General features: G+C 52.1%; 2 protein-coding genes and 1 non-coding gene across 14 annotated transcripts in view; 2 read left to right on the top strand and 1 right to left on the bottom strand.

Annotated features, from left to right (window-relative positions):
* The window catches only part of DUS2 (dihydrouridine synthase 2), a 51,072-nt gene extending 41,349 nt beyond the window's left edge, over positions 1-9,723 (top strand). For all 5 annotated transcript variants that reach the window (XM_045890875.3, XM_045890873.3, XM_064580709.1 and 2 more), the window contains 7 exons: positions 1,652-1,738; positions 3,074-3,242; positions 5,304-5,425; positions 6,699-6,848; positions 7,608-7,695; positions 8,825-8,898; positions 9,138-9,723. In XM_045890875.3, the coding sequence (XP_045746831.1) occupies positions 1,652-1,738; positions 3,074-3,242; positions 5,304-5,425; positions 6,699-6,848; positions 7,608-7,695; positions 8,825-8,898; positions 9,138-9,375 (928 nt within the window). In that variant the 3' untranslated portion in view covers positions 9,376-9,723. The remainder of the gene's footprint in view (positions 1-1,651; positions 1,739-3,073; positions 3,243-5,303; positions 5,426-6,698; positions 6,849-7,607; positions 7,696-8,824; positions 8,899-9,137) is intronic.
* A 5,240-nt stretch (positions 9,724-14,963) lies between these two features.
* The window catches only part of NFATC3 (nuclear factor of activated T cells 3), a 121,172-nt gene continuing 117,448 nt past the window's right edge, over positions 14,964-18,687 (top strand). For 5 of the 8 annotated variants that reach the window (XR_010408059.1, XR_010408060.1, XM_064580695.1 and 2 more), the window contains exon 1: positions 14,967-15,386. Coding sequence is in view for 6 of the 8 variants with exons in the window: in XM_064580695.1 (XP_064436765.1) it covers positions 15,284-15,386 (103 nt within the window). In the remaining 2 variants the exon portion in view is untranslated. Of the gene's footprint in view, positions 15,387-18,687 lie in introns of all 8 variants that reach the window. The other 3 variants (XM_064580696.1, XM_045890864.3, XM_045890863.3) reach the window with 3 other exon arrangements.
* Positions 16,360-16,500, bottom strand: LOC123856272 (U4 spliceosomal RNA). Its single transcript, XR_006793681.1, has one exon. It is a non-coding gene; the product is annotated as a U4 spliceosomal RNA (small nuclear RNA).

Below are 18,687 nucleotides of genomic sequence, written 5' to 3'. Positions count from 1 at the left end.
CTCAGGATGTGTAAATGGTAGAGATTGAGTGATAGGTTCAGAACTGAACCATGCAGCCAGGAAGTGGTGGGATTAGAACTCTGAATCTCATTTTCTTTCCACTACGTTGAGCAATGGCTTCTCCCTCGAATGATCCTAAGCAGATGGCTGTTCTTCTAAAGGCACGGTCTGTCACAGTGACTACTTGAAACAGCTCTTGTATCTGCAGCTAATGTGCTCTCTTCTGGGAGCTGACGTTTTGCTGGCGGCTACTTTTGCTTTCCCAGGCCGACTTGCTCCCTCTGTCTTCGATGTGCTTTTGTACATCCCAGGTCAACAGACTTTGGCCAGAGTGACCTCTCTTCTCTGAGTGTTGTTCCTTTTGGGTTCAGGAGTCTTGTAGGAACAGCCCACTGTTTGCTGGTTGTGCCTATTACAGCGTTTCAGACAAGTGAACCCGTTAACTCCAACATGTAAAAGAGAAAAGCAGAGCTGTGCGGGTTGAAGCCAGTAGGGGGCGGTGAAAGGCCACACACATGTACACACATGCTCCTCCTTGCCACAGCAGGCTCTAGGCTCAGGCTGCCTGGTTTGGGCTCCCGGCTCTGCTGCTTGTTGGCTGTGTATCCTTGGACACATCACTTAACCTCTCTGAGCACCATATTCCTCATTTATAGGGTCGTCTTGAGGCTTTTATGAGATTGTGAATATATAGCCTTCGCATAGGGCCTGGCATCTGGTATTCTCTGAGTAAATATAGCTATTCCTTTTTGCCAGTAGTTGGAAACACCAGGAAGACAGATATGGGTGAGTTTAAAGAGGGGCCTTCAGGCCATCAAAGCTGTTGAGGATGGACTAGCCTGGCTGCTGGGGGTGTGGGGAGGTGGAGGTGGAGGATGGGTTGATAGGCTTTCTGAGGCCCTGTGGCCCCTGACCTTTTTATTGAGGAGTGTACCAGAAAGGATGGGCCCAGGCAAGAACTGAGCAAGGTCTGTCTGGTCGACCATCTCTTTTGCTCATTCCTGAGCACAACTTAGATCAGGGCTCACTTCAGTATCTCTAAAACTCACTCATACACAAGAACTTCTTGCACTTGACCTTGGAAGGAGGGGCCCCAGGTTGTGGTCCTGCCTCCCCGGGGCTCGTTGTGACAGCCATGATCTATGGCCTGTCCTGGCTGTGGGATCTGCCCTGTGCCAGGTGCCTCTCCCCAGGATCAGCTGCCCAGCTTGTCCTCCACATAGGCAGCTGTGTGGGAGTGGCCAGTCTGAGGGCAGCAGCTGTTCCCAGTCTCGTAGGGAGGGCAGGACTGGGACAGTAGGGGCAGCATTCTTAAAGCACTGTCCTCATCTCTGGCAGAGGTGAGGGAAAGCTAGGGAAAGGCAGTGTGACCTTGGGAGCCAGGCCACCCATACCAGCCCTCTTCTGCCATGCCTCACCCGCAGGCCTGCAAGAGATGGACTTGCCTTCCCAGTAGGGGCTTATGCTGCTCCTGCCCCTTACAACAGAGGTCATGGAGAGACATCCTCTGTGGCCTAGAACCCTGTCCTTCGTGGCCGTGTGACCTTCCTGAGGTTCAGCAGGGAGGACGGTAGGGTTTGGCTAAGGCAAACCTGTTCAAACTGTGACATGGCCTCAGCCCTTGGCCCCATCTTTTTTCTTTATTTCCAAGGAAGCGGGAGGAACGACCTCAGCACCCTGTGAGCTGTGAAGCCATCAAAGCCATTGCTGAAACCCTCTCCATTCCTGTCATAGCCAAGTAAGCCTCTCTTCTTCATCATTTACTGTTTTATGCTCCACCTCACTCTGAGGGATTTGAGTTGACATACAAAAAATGGACTCAGATAACATTAAAAAATGATCTAAGGGAAAAGGAAAAAAAGGTGGGAGAAAAACATGAGGTTGGGCATGAGGCTGAAAAGTACCTGTCATGTCCCCTGGCCTCTGGTGAGTGGCTGATGTAGGTATGCAGCAGGCAGGGCATTCTGATGGATGGGTTGAGGTAAGGAGTGTTTAGGGGACAGGGAGAGTGAGAAGGCGGCCGCTGAAGCAGGCCCAGGGGAAAGTCATGTCACACCCAGAGTTAGGTGTGCAGGGTGTAGGGTGAGTAGTCCCAAGCCAGAGCATACAGAGATATGGCTTAGGGGGCACAAGGCAGGTCACAGTTCAAAGCATTCTGGGCAGCTACAGGACCAGGAGCCGAGACAGGTAGTTGTGAGGTACCAGTGACCAGCCCAGAGGCTTAGTAGTAAGACAGTGTTCAGTTGTCATTGGGGAGCTGGCTGTGTGGGCCAGTCGAGAGTCCAGCATAGCCTTGCACCGGGGGATGGCACAGAGCCCGAGGGCAGGAGGGGAACAGAGAAGTTCCAAAGCCCCGAAGCCCTGACAATAGGCATGCCTGACTGTGGGAAGGAAGAAGGGAGCTAAGGTTGGGGGTGTTAGCCAGGCCTGGTTGTCGCTAGGCCAAGGAGTTGTAGGAGTGGCTTGGAGAGGGTAGGACTACTCAAGAGCCTGGATCCTGATGCTGCTGCCACCACCTGAGGGTCTTCCCCACAATACATACAACACTATCTCAGGATTGAGGCTGTCACCTGACTCCTAATGGAACAGATACAAACAGAGCGGTTTCCACGGGGGCCCTTGGGGCTTCGGGGTGGCAGGAAGGGAAATTGCAACCAAACTGGGCCTCCTAACTTCCTCTCATAATCACCACTGCATCTGTGGTTTTTGACCCAGCCATTAGTAGGTATATCGGTGCCCCAGGCTGGGGGTTTTCCTGTGATCCCAACATCCACTTACAGACCCATGTCTTCAGATTTGGGCTGGCTTTAGGATGAGGAGGAAGGAAGGTAAAATCTCTGGGAGACCTGTTACAGGCCAGGCCTGGTTCAGGCTGTTTCACTGCGTCATTTCACTTGGTGTTCTTGACCCCAAAGTGGGGTGTGCGTTATGACCTCCAGTTTCCTGAAGTGCTCATAGATGAAGGATTTGGCCAAAGCCACACGGTTAATGAGTAGCAGTTCTGGGAGTTGCCTTTTTCTGAAAATGCTGGTATAAGGATGGGGACACCTCTCACTCCCCTGTTGCCTTTCAGTGGAGGATCTCACGACCACATCCAAAAATATTTGGACATAGAGGACTTTCGACAAGCCACAGCAGCCTCTTCGGTGATGGTGGCCCGAGCTGCCATGTGGAACCCATCCATCTTTCTCAAGGAGGGTCTGCGACCCCTGGAGGAGGTCATGCAGAAGTACATCCGATATGTACGTCTATGTACCTTTTCAAAAGAAACATTTCTCACTGTCTGCCATATTCCTGCAAAAAGTACCTTGGGTGAGCCCCCAGGCACCAGCAGCCCTGTTGCTCCTCTCCTTTTCTTTTTAGTTCTTGTAATGTAGCATTGGGTCTCCCTGACTGCGGTGTGAAGAGAGTGTGCTGGGGAGGCATGCCCCTACCGTCACCTCGTTTGAAAGCTTCCCAGGACTGGGGGTCGTAGTAAGGACCCCTGGATTCTGGATGCTGCCCAAACATGTGATATCTTTCTCTTTCTCTCTCATCCCCCCATCCCCCCACATACATGCATGTACAATGACAGTGGGGTCTGTGTCACTGAAGACACCCATGCCAAGGGGCTGGCACCTGACAGCCAGGAGGGGCCGTTGTAACTGTTGTTGAGGACAGATTATCTCTGTAGAGACTTCTTTTTGGTCATAAGTCAGAATCACTTCTAAAACTCTTTTCTTGCTAATTCCCGGAATCCTTTAACCTCTGACTTAGGGACCAGCCTAACTTTAACCCTCTCCTTAGGGACCAGCCTCTTCCTCTCACTGAGAGCTTGATGGTAGTGCGAGAGGCATTTCCCTCTAAAGGAACTTTTGGGCCAGTTCACCTGCCCTGTCCCTTTGGCACAATCCTAGAATTCTGTGAGACTCTATTAGCTGTAAATGTTTGCAGGCAGAGAGAGTCAGTGGACTTCTAATTCTTCAGTGTGTTGGGCCTGAGCAGAGAGTCCAGCCCTCATCCTTTTCAATACTGGGGCTCACACCCTCCTGGGAGGGTCAGGAGCTTCTCAGATCCTCAGACTGCCCATACCCTCTTCAGGCCATGGCCATGCCTGTGGCAGCCGTGGCCCCCATGGCACGTGGGTATCCCCAGGACTGTGCAAGCTGGGGATGGTAGGAGGCCCTGAGGCTTCTGTCTAGAGATGGGCAGTTTCTGTCCTGGAGCCTCCCTGCTTGATGCTACAGCCCTCATCCCCTGGGTTCCAGGTGTCCTGTTGGGCAGGTTGCTGACTACCAGGGTCTCCGGTACCCTGGGTCAGCCAGAGACAAGGGGGGCTTGCCTTAGCCCAGGCCACCTGTCTAGCTCTTGCAGCTGGCTGGCACGAGCAGAGAAGACACGCTCAGCACTGCTCACTGGGTAAAAGGTGATGTCATCATTCCTACTCGGTCTGTCCCTTGGCAGCTCCTCCAGAGTTGTTGTCCTGGAGGATGGGCGTGGCTTTCAAGCATAGGCAGGGCTGCTTCTGGTACAGCCAGGTGCCTTCTGTCCCAGACAAGCGAATCAAAGTCTTGTCACTAGCTGGGGCTCACCAGCGTATCTCTGCTTTGTCCTCAGCGTGTCATGGCACCTTCCCAGGCACTGAAGACACAGGCCCAGGTGGAGATATTAGAAGAGTGTAGAGGGCGAGGCCTGGGGCCCTTCTCACCAGTGCTTTTCTGTCTGCCCCAGCCAGGCAGGCTTCTAAGGGTATCTCCCTGTGCAGTCAGCTTGCCTCCCTGCGCCTGTGTTTGTCACGCTTGTGAGGCTTGTGAAGCTCAATGAAGGGACAAGTAGCATGTGAACATGACTGGTACATGATGCTGTGCTTTTCCATGCAGGTGGCTATTGGAGACAGGTTATTTAAGATGTGGGCAAGGAAGGTACCCCCCGTGTATAGAAATAGAAGAATCTCACCCCTGTCCTGGTGCTGCTCCTGCCACAGCGGAATTTGACTTGCCCCCCATCCCTGCCCTGGAAGGGCAGCAGGTCCTCTGTGGCAGCCTGTGGTGGCTGAAGCAGGAAGGGCTCCCTACACATCTGGACGTCCTTCAGGCTGTCTGGTCGGGTGTGCTCCTCACCCTGGGTCTGGGCTATGACTCTCGAGCCTTGTACCACTCGTTGGAGGAGTAGATGGCTAGGATGGAGGTGGCTTTCCTTATGGGCTCACATTGCCCCAGCTGCAGGTGCACCTCTGATGCCCTCTTGGAGCCCTTTCTCTGCCATCAGGGCACAGCTCAGGCCTGCCTGGGCAGCAAGTGGGCTCATGCCGGTTCTTCCCTCAGGCCGTCCAGTACGAGAACCACTACACCAACACCAAGTACTGCTTGTGCCAGATGCTACGAGAACAGCTGGAGTCGCCCCAGGGAAGGTTGCTCCATGCAGCCCAGTCTTCCCAGGAAATTTGGTGAGAGGGGAAATGGCTGTCCATCATTCCTTGCAGATGTTGCCAGGCTTGACTATGAGCCCTAAACTGACTGTCAGGGACCAGGGATGCAGTTTCTGGAGGTGGATGTACAGGAGTGGGGTGGTGGTACAGTTTCACCTCACAGAATTGGATACCTAACAAAGCTTTGGAACTTTCCATCCCTGGACTGATCTCGCAGCAGAATCTGGGGAAGTAGAGTGCCAGTAGGATGGAAGAATGTGGGGGCTGGGCTTGGGAATTCTTGGGGAGGAAGGGGCTTTCCCAGTAACAGATCTGTTACACACCAGGCCATCAGGACCCAATGGTCAAGAGAGTTGAGGTTGTAGAATCCAGCCCCTAGCCTGAGCCTGTGCCCACAACGCATCACTCTGCAGTCTGGGAGGCTTGGTTCTCTACATTTGATATAGCTCCTCACAACCTGGCCTAGTACCTGTTCCTGTGGCCCCCTGTCTATTTGTCTATTTCCCCAGCTCCACGTCTATGCTCATACTGGGTCTTCTGCCTGAATGTTCTTTCCTCCTCGCTGTGTGTTTCCTCCCTCCTCAAAGAAACTTTCCTAAACCACACTTGTGCCCAGGCACCCATCCAAACAAATATCCTTTAGCCGTCAAGATGCTTCCTAGAAGGGAAAAGAGTTGCCAGAACTCTCTTCCCAAACCTGGGCTTGTAGTGTTGGTTCTGTCCCTACCCCACATAGCTTAACCAGCTTGACTCAGGTGTCTTGTGAGTTTAAGAGAAAGAGTATAACTCTGTAATTATGGGTGGTATCTCAGTTTAGGCTAGGCCTAACTGCCTGTGGCTGGGTCAGGAAGTGGGGAACCACTTAGTGGTCGTGGCCTCTGTCTCTTCCTCCCTTGGGCCCACATGAGGATGGGGCTGTGTATAACCCAGGCGCTTGTTCAGTGTAGGTCAGTTCGCTCACTGCTGGCTGGGGACACTTGCCTGTGTTTTCTTCTTTGGAAGACAGGCTGGGGTCAGGTGGTAGAGGTGACCTTTACAGCCTTTTCCACCCAGCCCAGCCTGCCCTCCACTGTCCAGCCTCAGAGTCTCACATTCACTCTCTGCCAGTCCAGGCTGATCCCAGGGGTAGGTCTCAGTGGTGTGTGTGTGTGTGTGTGTGTGTGTGTGTGCGCGCGCGCATGGGGGGCGGGGAGAGGAGGGGTCATTTCTCAGTGGTGAGGCCCTGGGCTCTTACAGTAGTTTCCTGCATGCTGGGTCCACTAAAGGGCTCGCTCTGCTTGTCCTTCCGTAGTGAGGCCTTTGGTCTTGGTGCCTTCTACGAGGAGATGACACGGGAGCTAAATACCCGGCGGGCTGAGCTCTTGGCCCGGACCCCAGAGGCTGTGGGGGAGCCAGCTGAAGACCCCTCTGGTGTCATTAAGATGGCTGTCAAGTTTGACCGGTAGGTCTCCAGGTTGGCCTCAGCTTGGCCAGGGCACCCGTGCCCTCAGCTGCTACTTGCTATACATGGTTAATGCCAAGTTCAGGGACCACAAGTCTTCTTGGTTTGGATCCTTGTTCTCATTTTTCAGCATCCCAAAGAAGGCACTTTAGGGAAGACAGTCACTGAAGGCCAACGCAGCACTCTCAGGGGTGTGGGTGATGTCCTGGGGTGACCAGGCTTCACCTTTTCCTTGATCCACCTTGTCCCACATCTCAGGGGACCTAATAAGGATGGGTACTGAGCTAGATCCCAGACCATTGCATGGCCACCTGTATTCCCACCCCCCACCCGCTCACTTCTGTCTTGTCTTGAGAGGCAAACTGGACCTTCTTCTTCTTCTTTTTTTTTTTTTTTAACATAGGCTCCATGTTGAGCATGGAGCCCAGCAGGGGGCTTGAACTCACTACCCTGAGATCAAGACCTGAGCTGAGATCAAGAGTCAAACACTTAACCGACTGAGCCACCCAGGTGCCCCTGGACTTTAATTTTTGGCTGTTGAAAGCTGTTTTCCAGGCTAGAGTTCAGAGTGCTGGAAGTTCACTTCGTATCCCAATTCCCCAAGCATGCTGAAGCCCATCTTCCCTTTAGGTAGAATCCAGGCTCCACACCACTGGTGGGACAGAAATGGGAGCTCAGGGGAATAAGTACAGGAATCCTAAGGCAGCAGCCTGGTGGTGATGGTGGGCGAGCCCTGACTCCTTCCTCTCCTTGCCCCAGGAGAGCATACTCACCCCAGATCACCCCCAAGATGTGCCTGCTGGAGTGGTGCCGGAAGGAGAAGTTGGCACAGCCTGTGTATGACACGGTGAGTTCCCGGCTGTGGCCTGCCCTGCATCCAGCTCTACAGTGCCTCCCCATGGCTGGTGCCATCACCCCCAACACAGCCATAGATTGTACCCTGAATTCCAGACTGCTTGACTGGAGCCTGGCTTTGCCCTCCATGAGCATGCAGTGGTTGCTGGCGGCTGGACCAATACGATAGCACCTTTCCTGTGAGAGTGGGCCTGTTGTCTAATTCTGGCCACTTTCATAAAACTGGACTTGAGACCTACTTAACGGGCCACTTGGGCCAGTCTCTGCCAGTGGTGTTGCTTAGATTAGGGAGACTGCTCTGGAAAGGACCAGCTGGCTTACTTAACCTAAAAGTTAGACATGTTTTTGGACCAGGCCTCAGCCAATGGGGCTTAGAATTGGGCCCTAGACTTGAGGCCCCTTGGTGGAAACTTTAAGACAGTCTTTCTTCACCTCCTTTGGTCCCCATGGCCATGCCTTATTTAGGCTGCTCTGTCTCTTCTGGACTGGCCTTCTGACCTCTGATCTACTTCTAGGACTTGTGTTCCCCTCTCCCAAAGTGACTTTTCCAGAGCAAATCTGACCTCTGCCTCCCTGCTCAAGTCCTCATCCTCTTCCCAGTGCCTATGGGATCAAGCCCTAGCACCTCAGCACAGAGCACAAGGCTCCCCTCATGCCTTTCTGCTTCCTCTCTCATCCACTCAGCTCTCTGTCCAACCATATCACGTGGTCGCTCTGCCAAGTGTACCTTCTCTGCCCCATCCTTGCCCCCCTCTCACCCCGTTGCCATCTGGTGAATTCCTCCTCATGTTGGGTGACCTGGCTCATCCAGATGTCAGTAGGAGCAGGATCCTTGGTCACGTGCAGCTAAGGACTCTGATGTCCCTTTGCTTAGGGACACGATTGAACTCCTGACACACTAGAATGTCATTGCCTGTTTATGTATCTGCCTTTCTTCCTTGGCAGATGTACCAGGCACTTCTGCTGGGGAGGAGCATGTGACACAGGTAGCCTTCATTTAACTTAGGTGGGAAGTACTTCCCTTTTTCTGTCTTCCACGTGATCCTGGCAGGTGAGCCCCAGGGCTCATTCCTCTTGCCCCCATGCAGCCATCCCTGTTTCCTTTCCTTTCTTTGCACCAGGTTCAGCGCCCCCTGGATCGCCTCTTCTGCTCTGTTGTGACTGTTGCTGAGCAAAAGTACCAGTCCACCTTGTGGTGAGTTTCTTCATCAGTGGGCTTGGGGCGTGGGATGAGGGGCCTGAACCCAGTCTTGGCCGAGGAGGGTTTGGGGAGGATGGTGCACCTGGGCAGTGGCATCCCCCGGCGATCACCCCCTTCCTCAGTTTTGTCAGAGTCTTTGCCAAGGGTGTATGGAGTCAGGCCTTTTCAGCCTCTCGTCCTGCAACCAGCCTGCCTACCTACCTGCCTTATTGTCCCATGCCTCGTCTGCCCAGGGACAAGTCTAAGAAATTGGCGGAGCAGGCTGCGGCCATCGTCTGTCTGCGGAGCCGGGGCCTCCCTGAGGGTCGGCTGGGCGAGGAGAGCCCCTCATGGCACAAACGCAAGCGGGAGGCCACTGACCAAGACCCTGGGGGTCCGAGAAATCAGGAGCAAGCAGTGCCTGGGGAGCTGTGCAAGAAGCTCTTTGTGGCCTTGGGAAGTGGTGAAGAGAGCCCTCTGGAAGGCTGGTGACCATTGTCCCTACCTTGGTCACCTGCTTCAGGAGCCTGGCTGTAAGATGTCTGTGGGTGCAGAGCATGAACCAGGTGCCACTGGACAGTTCTCTGACTGTTCCTGGCAGGAGTTAAGAAGTCTTGACCTGGGCCATCAGCCTGGAGCACAGGCTAAAGGGTGCCTAGGGTGCACATCTCTTTTGGTGGGTCTGAGTAGCAAGGCCAAATTCCCAGTGACCTCAGTATTTTCTTTGAAAACAGGAGCTTCTCAGGTGGCACCTCCTCAACCTGACATTGGTACAGTGCAATAAAGATCCCCCTACCCTTACCCACGGCTGGCTGCTTTAGCCTTGGGCATCTTCACACACAGACTCGTGGCCTGGCATAATTCTTTTATTCCCACCCTCTGTGCAGAGCTGCAGCTCCCTAAAGCATATCCCCTGCCCATCCTTATGGGTCTGGTTGGAAATGGGGGGCGGGGTATCATCTTTAATGCTCATAGGACTTGGGCTGAGCCAGGAAGGCCCAAGAAGCCCATTCTACTGATGGCAAACCTGAGGTACTACCCATCAATTAACTTTCATGATGAGAAGTGCCATAGAATCTGGGGAACAATTAGGGTATTGGTGCTCCGGGAAGGGACCACTCAGGTGAGTGTGGGGGGGTCCTGGGTTTGATCCCCAGCTGGCTGGAGCCCAGACCTGATGAGGTCTCTGCTCCAGACAGGGGACACTGAGGACACATGTTGCTGATGCCAGCAGTTTGGGGCCCTTACAAGTGCCCACCCACGCCACTGCCTGCCACCAGCCCCCACTATCCCACTTGGGCCGGAAGGAAGTGGCAGATTCTCTTTAATTTCCTCTTGGCAGTGAGAAGCAAACAAACGGCTACCACATCTCATGGGGCCTCCCCCTCTTACTGGGAGGGGCGTTCTGACCAAAGGTCCCTGCCCTGCACCACCCCCGCTTCCTCCACTGTAAACACACTACTTCTCCTCCCCTTTTCCAAGTTCTATGGGGAGGGGCGTTCCTCTCCAGGCCAAGGCCATGTTTCTCTCATGTCCCTAGGGTCAGGACCCTGAGCCAGCCAGCAGCCCCTGGCCCTGGTGGCCAGAGTGAAAGATCAGGCAGGTGAGGCCTGTCTCAGTCCCGGAGTCGCCCCTCCCTGCACACTTGTTCTTCTGTATGCACTACCAGCCGCCTCCCAGGGCCCATTGCGGTCTGACCTTGGGCAAGTCACTTCTAGTGCTCTTTGGGCCTGAGGGCCCTCCTCTGAGAGGGAGATCAGCTGCTCTCTGCTTGCAGGAGGTTGGCTGGAGGATAAATAGGCCTGTGATAGGGCACTGTGTGGCTAATGGGGTCACTCCATGCTGGGGCTGCCCTAGCTTCCTAGACTAGTGCTCTAAGAGAAGGGACCCCACCCAGGAGACAGCTGAGGCTTGGTCCAGTCTCAGTATCAAGCTTTAGGCCCAATTTCTGTCTGATTTTTCTCACAAAAAACCTGTCTCAGTTAAAATGCCCCCTTTGTCTTTCCTCATATCCCAACTGGAACAGGGCAGACAGAGAGGCCCCCATGGACCCCTGGACATCCTGAGCTAGTCAGAGCTTGTGGAAGGACCCTGTGGTGACCAAATACCAGGTCTAAAGATCCACTTCTGTGGGATTGGGCTGTACCCTCAGGCCTCTTCTCCCACCAGTGTACTTTCCCTGGGGAAGCCCCTTCTCTGGTGGGGTTAGGTTTATTTCTGGGCTATGGGGAAGGAGAGGCAGGGGTGGAGGTCAGCTGTTAAGACAGAGGCTGGAGGGGCGCCTGGGTGGCTCAGTCGGTTAAGCGACTGCCTTCGGCTCAGGTCATGATCCTGGAGTCCCGGGATCGAGTCCTGCATCGGGCTCCCTGCTCAGCGGGGAGTCTGCTTCTCCCTCTGACCCTCCTCCCTCTCGTGCTCTCTGTCTTTCATTCTCTCTCTCGCAAATAAATAAATAAAATCTTTAAAAAAAAAAAAAGAGGCTGGAAAAAAACCAAATAGAGGTGGAGTATGGGAACTTAGAGGGCCCAGGAAAAGCACTGGGGAGAGGGCCATTCACAGGGGAGCAGGTGGAGAGGGGTTCATGTGTGTTCCATAACTGAGGATATCTGGCAAAGATCCTAGGATATGTTGGCTCTCAAACAGTCTCACATTAGCATACTTCAGTGATGCCTGTGCTGGTCTCAGAATGACCTGCCCAAGTCTGGGACCAGCTGGGAGGGCCCAGTCAGGTCTGAAAGCTCCACTCATTGTTCTCACCATGCCCACTTAGGTGGCCACTTAGATGCCCAAAGCCCTCTGTGGGCTAGTGTCCACAACATGTATTCATCTATTCCAGCCACCTAGACTGAGGACTTCCTCTTAGCTCATTACATTTTGGGGATACATGGTTTTGAGCATGAGAGGGAGGGATGAGTAAAGCTGGAAGGGGTGGGGCACATCTTCCGAAGGCCGAGGCAAGAAGACTGGACTTCATGCAGAGATGAGTGGGGAATCTCTTAGCCCTGCACACTTAGTTCCTTCCGGGTGTCAGTCCTGCTCAGAACTCTTCTGTGGCTCTCCACTGCCCTCTGGATCAAGTCCAAATTCCTCAGCCTAGTATCTGAGGACAAAGTGCTGACCCTGTCTTCTCAGCACCCTGTGCTGACCTCAGCAACCAACTTTTCTTCACTTGGAGTTGGCGGGTATTGCCTCTGCCCAGATTGGGAGCTACTCAAGGGCAGTTCTTTTGTCCGCCACAGCCAGCCTTGGTGTGGGTGAGGGGAGCAGGAATAAAAGAAGAATCAGACAAGCTTGTTGAATGGGATATGTGGCATGGAAAGAAAGAACTTTTCTAAACCCTGACTTTCCTCCAAGGCTTCTGTTTCCCCTAATGTGGAACAAAAGGGGCTGGGCTGGGCTAAGCTAAGCTGTACTATCCCATGGCTCAGAGGCCACAGGAGAGCTTTCAACATTGGGGGCTCAGGACCAGACCTATGGCAGCTGATGAAGGTAATGGTAATTTCCCTAAATCTCAGGCCTGGCTCGCATTCACACAGGAGTGAGAAAGGGTATACAGGGACCCACATAGTCCTTGTCCATGAGTCTGTAGTCCTATCTACTGCAGTAGTCCCCTGGCCTCCTGGTTTCACAGGGCTCTCGGAAGGCTGGAGGCAGGTCAGATGACCTGCCATCTACAAGAGCTTTCTAGCTGGCCCGAGGAAGAGCTGATAGGGGAGATCCTGGCTGAGGAAAAGAGGTGGAGAGAAAATGTATCGGTGTGTGTGAGTGGGACAGGATAGTCCCAGCCTGCAGAGCTCTTAGCCATTGCTGCCTTTCTGACCAAGGGCAGTGACACTCTTTCTGCAGTCAGTGCCCACCGTGGCTCCAGCCCTTATCAGTCCAGGTTAGAGTTCTCAGTTTCCTCCAGACCAGAAACCTTCCTAAGATGTAACCCTGTTTAAGTGTTCTCCAGCTGCACAGTGGTGGGGAAACACAGATGGATTGATCACAGATGCACAGATGGATGCATTTGGTGAATGGGTGAATTTTTCAAGGCCTCTCTAGCTTCTGTGTGTGGTCTCTTCCCAGTGATGGGACTGACAGGTCCAGCTCTTCCCTCTTGCATTCCCCCCTGGCCTTGGCTAGTTGAGCCCCTGGTTTGGAGGACAGAGGGGATAGATAAAGGTCCGTTTTCTCAATCCAGATGATAACCTAGGGAAGTATGTTGGGGGGAGGTCTAGGCAGGGGGACGACAACACATCCTGAAATTGCTCATTAGGAGGATATTTCACCCACACAATGCTGTTTACTCCCTCTCTTTGACCCCTGTTATTTTCTTCTGTCCCTAACCTCCCCCTCCCCCAGAATTCTGAACATGTAAGTTCCTTGCTCTAAATCCTTCTATGGCTCCCTACTGCCCTCAGGATAAAGTCTAGATACTTTGCAGTGGCCTATAGCACTCTTCCCATTCATCTGGCCTTACCTTTGGCTTCTGCTCACTGCCTGTGCTTTCTGATTTCTAAGTTTTTGGAAATCTGTCCTCTGCCTGGAATCATCTTCCTCACCTCTCAGCCATCTTTCCAATTCCTACTTAGCCCTGTGGAGGCCCTGCAACCCTGGGGGATTATGAAACTTTCTGGAGATCCTGGCACATCCCTAATCTCTTTGCACAGTGATTATAGACTTGCTGGCCTCCTCTCCCCAACCCCTGAAGGGCGACTAATTTATCTCTGCTTCTCTAGGTCCAGCTCAGGTATGTGTACAGAGCATTGAGCAGGAAAAATTTTCTGACCTCAGGGATGTACCAATCCAAGATGAACATCTCATCTACTCTGGACATTATCTGTCCTCCTGACCCAAAGCCTACTTAGGCCTTCCTTAGGGCTCCCTGGTAGCTCAGGTATCAGTCCATATATTGAGACCTTTCTACAAAGCATTCCACTTTGTCCTCTTCGCCTTTTTGTGGGTGAGTGCCTGGGCCCTTGCACCTGCACCCAAGCCTCTGAGACCTAGTGCCCTGAGTTCCTACAGCAACTTCCTTCTAGAGATACTATGCCCTGTGGGGCCTGGAGCTAGGGAAGTAGGTCAGTGCTACTTTTCCCAGCTCCTGGTCCACCCTGCGTCTTGAAGGAGCCCTAAGTAAACAAGCCAGGCTCAGCGTCCCCTGGCACGGCCGCCACCCCAGGCTCAGGAGGAGGCGTCCTGGGTCTCAAGGGAAGAGAGGCGCTCTGGGGAGGGACCGAGAGCGAAAAACAGTTCTTCAGACACAGTGTCACTTCCTCTCCATTAACAACCACTCAGTTTGGGTAGCGGGTCCTCCCGCTTTCACGGATGTGCACCGGGATGCTAAGGTCATCGAGCCCATGAGTGGTGCGAGTTCACGACGGGTCTTCTGGTTCAATCAGCTTCGACTTCCAGCAATGGACCGACCTTGCTGGTGGGGCTTTGCCGAGGGCTCGAATGCGCCGGCTGTCCTCCAGAGAGCAGCTGCCAGCTCCTAGGGACAGACAAAGGCGCAGCCACCCGGCGCGGGCCCCGCCCCGAAGGGCTGGGTCTGCATTGTTGAGCTGAGACTCGGGACTCCTCAGGCTGCGCAGGTCTCCTCCGGCTCCGCCCCACCTTAGCTGGAGGCTCGGCCCGGCCCTGCCTTCCCTAGACTCCGCCATTAGGGTTGGGGTGGCGGGATGAGCGTGTGAGTGTCGTTCACGTAACCCTCTCCGGCACTGACACCGTCCCTAAACCCAGCCATCGGAGCAACATTTCAGCCGCCCGTCTCCAAACCCATAACCCTACTCAACGTGAGCTCTGCCCAATAAGGAAAGGGATCTTCGATTGGCGGGTGGACTGGATTGCACTCAATCCAATTAAGAGGGCCCTGGTTTAGAAGTTAAGGAGAGAATAGCGGCCAAACTACAACTCCCAAGAGCTAGTGGGGCCATCCAACTCTCTGTGCACGTGACTTCCTCCTCCCCGAGAGGGAATCACGCGGTAGGCCGGCGAGGGGGGCGGAGCCATTGGGCGAGCGGGGGCGCCAGTGGCCGATGGGCAGCACGGTCGGATGGGCGCGCAGTAGGGGGCGGGGTTAGGCGTGCTACCCTGCGCGGCAGCGCGCTGGCGGCGGCGGCGGCGGCGGGTGTTGGGGGGCGGGGAATATCGGCTAAGGCGGCCGTGGCGGCTTAGGCAGTAGCGACAGGCTGTGGCGGCGGCTCCTGGTGCGACTCGGCGCGCGGCCAGCTCTCGAGTTTGGAACGGAACGCTCGGTGTCACGGTCCCCGCCCGGAAACTTCGCCGCGGAGCCGCGACCTCCTGGCCCGCGCGGCCCGGCATGAAGCGGCGCTGAGGAGCTGCCGCCGCCGCCGCCGCCGCCGCCTCCGTCGCCGCCGCCGCCACAGGAGGAGCCGCAGCACCCTGGGCCACGCCGATGACTACTGCAAACTGTGGCGCCCACGACGAGCTCGACTTCAAACTCGTCTTTGGCGAGGACGGGGCGCCGGCGCCGCCGCCCTCGGGCTCGCGGCCTGCAGGTGGGTGCCGGGCCGGGCGGGACCGGGGAGCGTCCCCTCCTCTCCTGGTTCGCACGAGCTCGTCCCTTCCCTGGTCCCTTGGTTGTCCCGGGATTAGTAACACCGTGTGTGTGTGTTTGTGCGTGCGGTGAGTGAAGAGCGGATTTAAATTGCTGAAGAGGCGTGTGGGTCGCAGCGACGTGTAAGTGGCCGCGGGCTTGGCTGGAAGCGAACTAGTGCGGAACTCGACTCCGGGACGCTTGTGGCTAGTGGACGCCTGCGGTTTGGAGGCCGAGGGTCGGGGCCGTTGCCCAAGTGGCGTCTGGTTGTCGCTGCTTTGCCAGCGTGGTGCGGAGAAAAAGCTGTCCCTGTGAAGTGGAAGCGCACTTGGCTTTTCATCTATCCCAGGTTTTTAACATTTTTTATTTGAAAGGTGCACATGCTTGAGATGTAGGAGTTCTCAAAAATTCGTGCACATGTCTGTTTAAATCTACTTTGTTAGGAGAGTAATGCCATTGGGTTAACACTTGTGCAAGTTTATGGCCCACGTTTAATTCGAAGTGTAACTATAACGGGACTTTTGCAAACTGGATTTCTTTTCTTGAGCAAAATGTTTCGGAAGATTAAAAAAAGTGGGGTGCCTTGTTCATAATTCTAGAAAGTTCTGGAACTCAGTCTTTATTTTAATTAAAAGCTCACCGCAGAAGATGTTTTGGAGGAGGTCGTGAATTAGGAAGATTGGGCACCATAATGGTTGGAGGTCAGACCAATCAGGAAATAGAAACAGGATGGCTGGGGACTAAGAGCTCTCCTGTGACCTGGTTTGGAATACTGTGGTTCATTAAGTTCAGTTTCCCTATTGCATATGCAGGCGAACTTCAAAAGAGAGATGGATAAGACTAATTCCTATTTATTCTTTCTGGGTATTAGATGAATTACTTCATGATCATATTGATGTTCCATTGCACTGAAAAACATATCTGAACGTGAAAGCTAAAGGATTTTTTGGACAGTATTTGTCTTATCAGCCCTTTTAGTGTTTATATGTTGTCTTTTTCAGCATAGTAATTTCAATTAGCAATAATCGCGCCTCGGATAAACCTCATTGGCTACGATACTGCCACTGCGCAAAGCTTCAGCATAGTAATTTACAATAGTTATTTGTTGCCTGAGTTTATTTCAATTCCACAGGCATTGTTTGAGCACCTATTAGGTTGAAGATACTGTTAGGTACTTTGTAGTGTTGTGTTGGATGCAAAAAAGGCCTGAGGCCCCTCAAGGAGCTTGGGAAATGGGAGGGGGACACATAACCCAAATAATTATGCCCCCAGGCTGACTGCATGGTGGTATGTGTTACAACATAGGTAGAAACAGGAAAAGTGGCATTTGTGGAGAGAGTAGCAATGAATTGTGTGTTTAGATTATTGGGATTTAATAAAAACAGACCTTTTTAATGAGTATTTTTATTACAAAGAAGATAAACAGTTGGTGATATCCGCAGACTTTTCTTGAGCACAGACTTGATTAGAGCATGTTATATACCAAATTCATGATCAATAAAGGAGTGTCCTTATGTAAGTAGGAATTGTATGTACATCCAAAAAAATGGATAACATTTAAGAGCTATGAAAACAGCTTTTTAAGAAATGTTTTTTGCCATAAAACCCCAAAAACCATTTTGATACTGAAATGAGTCTAGAAGGAGTTAAAGTTTGAAACTTGACTTATAAATGAAATTCCCAAATTTAAACTTGAGCAGTTTTATTTGATAAAAAGTCCACTTTAAAATATTGGGATAGCTGTATTTTTAAAGGGTTTTTTTTTTTTTTTTGGTCCCCAGTTAAGGTGAAATACACATGACATACCCATTTTAAAGTGAGCAATTCAGTGGCATTTAGTTCATTGACAGTGTTGTGCAACCTCTTGTATCTAGTTCCAAACCATTTTCATCACTCCAGAAGGAAGCCCCAAACCTATTTAAGTAGTTGTTCCTCATTCTCCCTTGTTTCCTCCCACCCCCTGGCTGCCCAGTCCCTAATCTGTGATTTGTTTGAATGGATTTAGCAATTCTGGATATTTTGTGTAAATGGAATCATATAAAGGTGTTTGGCTTCTTTCACTTAGCATAGTATTTCATGGTTCATCCATGTTGTAGAATGCATCGTTACTTCATTCGTCTTTATGGCTGAATAATATTCTATTGTATATATACCCCCAGTTTATCCTTTCCTCCAGTGATGGACACTTGGGCTGTTAACTGCCTTTGGTTATTGTGAATAGTGCTGCTATGAACATTTAGCAGCTAATTTAAAAATTCTGAGAAGGATGTGTTATATGTTCAAAATTATTTGTTCACAAAATTAGTTTTCATTTTAATAAGTATAATTATGAGTGTGTAGTTTGAATATTTTATTTATTTACTTGACAGAGAGAGAGCAAGAATGCATGCACAAGTAGGGTGAGAGGCAGAGGGAGAGGAGAAGCAGGCTCCCCGATGAGCAGGGAGCCCAGCAGGGGACTTGGTTCTTTTTTATTTCCTCTTGTTTCCTGGGATCAAGACCTGAGCCAAAGGCTGTCGCTTAACCAACTGAGCCACCCTGGCGCCTCTATGCGTGTGTAGTTTGAGGGAACAAGTAGATTAACTGACATGCTTTTAGGATGGCAATAGGCAGTAGAGTGAGCCATGAGAATAAAATTGCTTGGCAGAATTAAGACCAGTATGGGGTTATATCAGTGTGTTTACATGTTTATGGATTTTCTTCCTTACTGGATCGAAGGTTTCATGAAGGCAGGGATGATGTCTATATTTTGTTCATAGTTGTATGATCGATGCCTAGCATAGTGCCTTTAACATAAGTGGGCACCCAGTATTTGTTGAATTAATGAATAAATACCGCTTAAGTTTTTTTTTTTTTTTTTAAAGATTTTTTATTTATTTATTTGAGACAGAGAGAATGAGAGAGAGAGAGCACATGAGAGGGGGGAGGGTCAGAGGGAGAAGCAGGCTCCTTGCTGAGCAGGGACCCGATGCGGGACTCGATCCAGGGACTCCAGGATCATGACCTGAGCCGAAGGCAGTCGCTTAACCAACTGAGCCACCCAGGCGCCCAATACCGCTTAAGTTTTGAGCTCACTTTTTCTGTGGTAGAGGAAGTTGATGAGACTTGTTTCAATTCTTTCGCTTTTAGTGGTCAGTCCCCTAAGACAGCAGATCTAGGAATTTGGGGCTGAAGGTTTTCCATCTCTTTGAGGGTTTGAGAGTATTTGTATCACATGTACATTTCCATACAGAAGATTTTTGAAAAATATTTGGAGGAAGGGA

Source organism: Mirounga angustirostris, unplaced genomic scaffold (assembly GCF_029215605.1).
Source record: "Mirounga angustirostris isolate CCGP_5_RB_7025 unplaced genomic scaffold, mMirAng1.0.hap1 SCAF_16, whole genome shotgun sequence".
NCBI classification, from domain to species: Eukaryota; Metazoa; Chordata; class Mammalia; order Carnivora; family Phocidae; genus Mirounga; species Mirounga angustirostris.
This window is presented reverse-complemented; position numbering and strand designations above follow the sequence as displayed.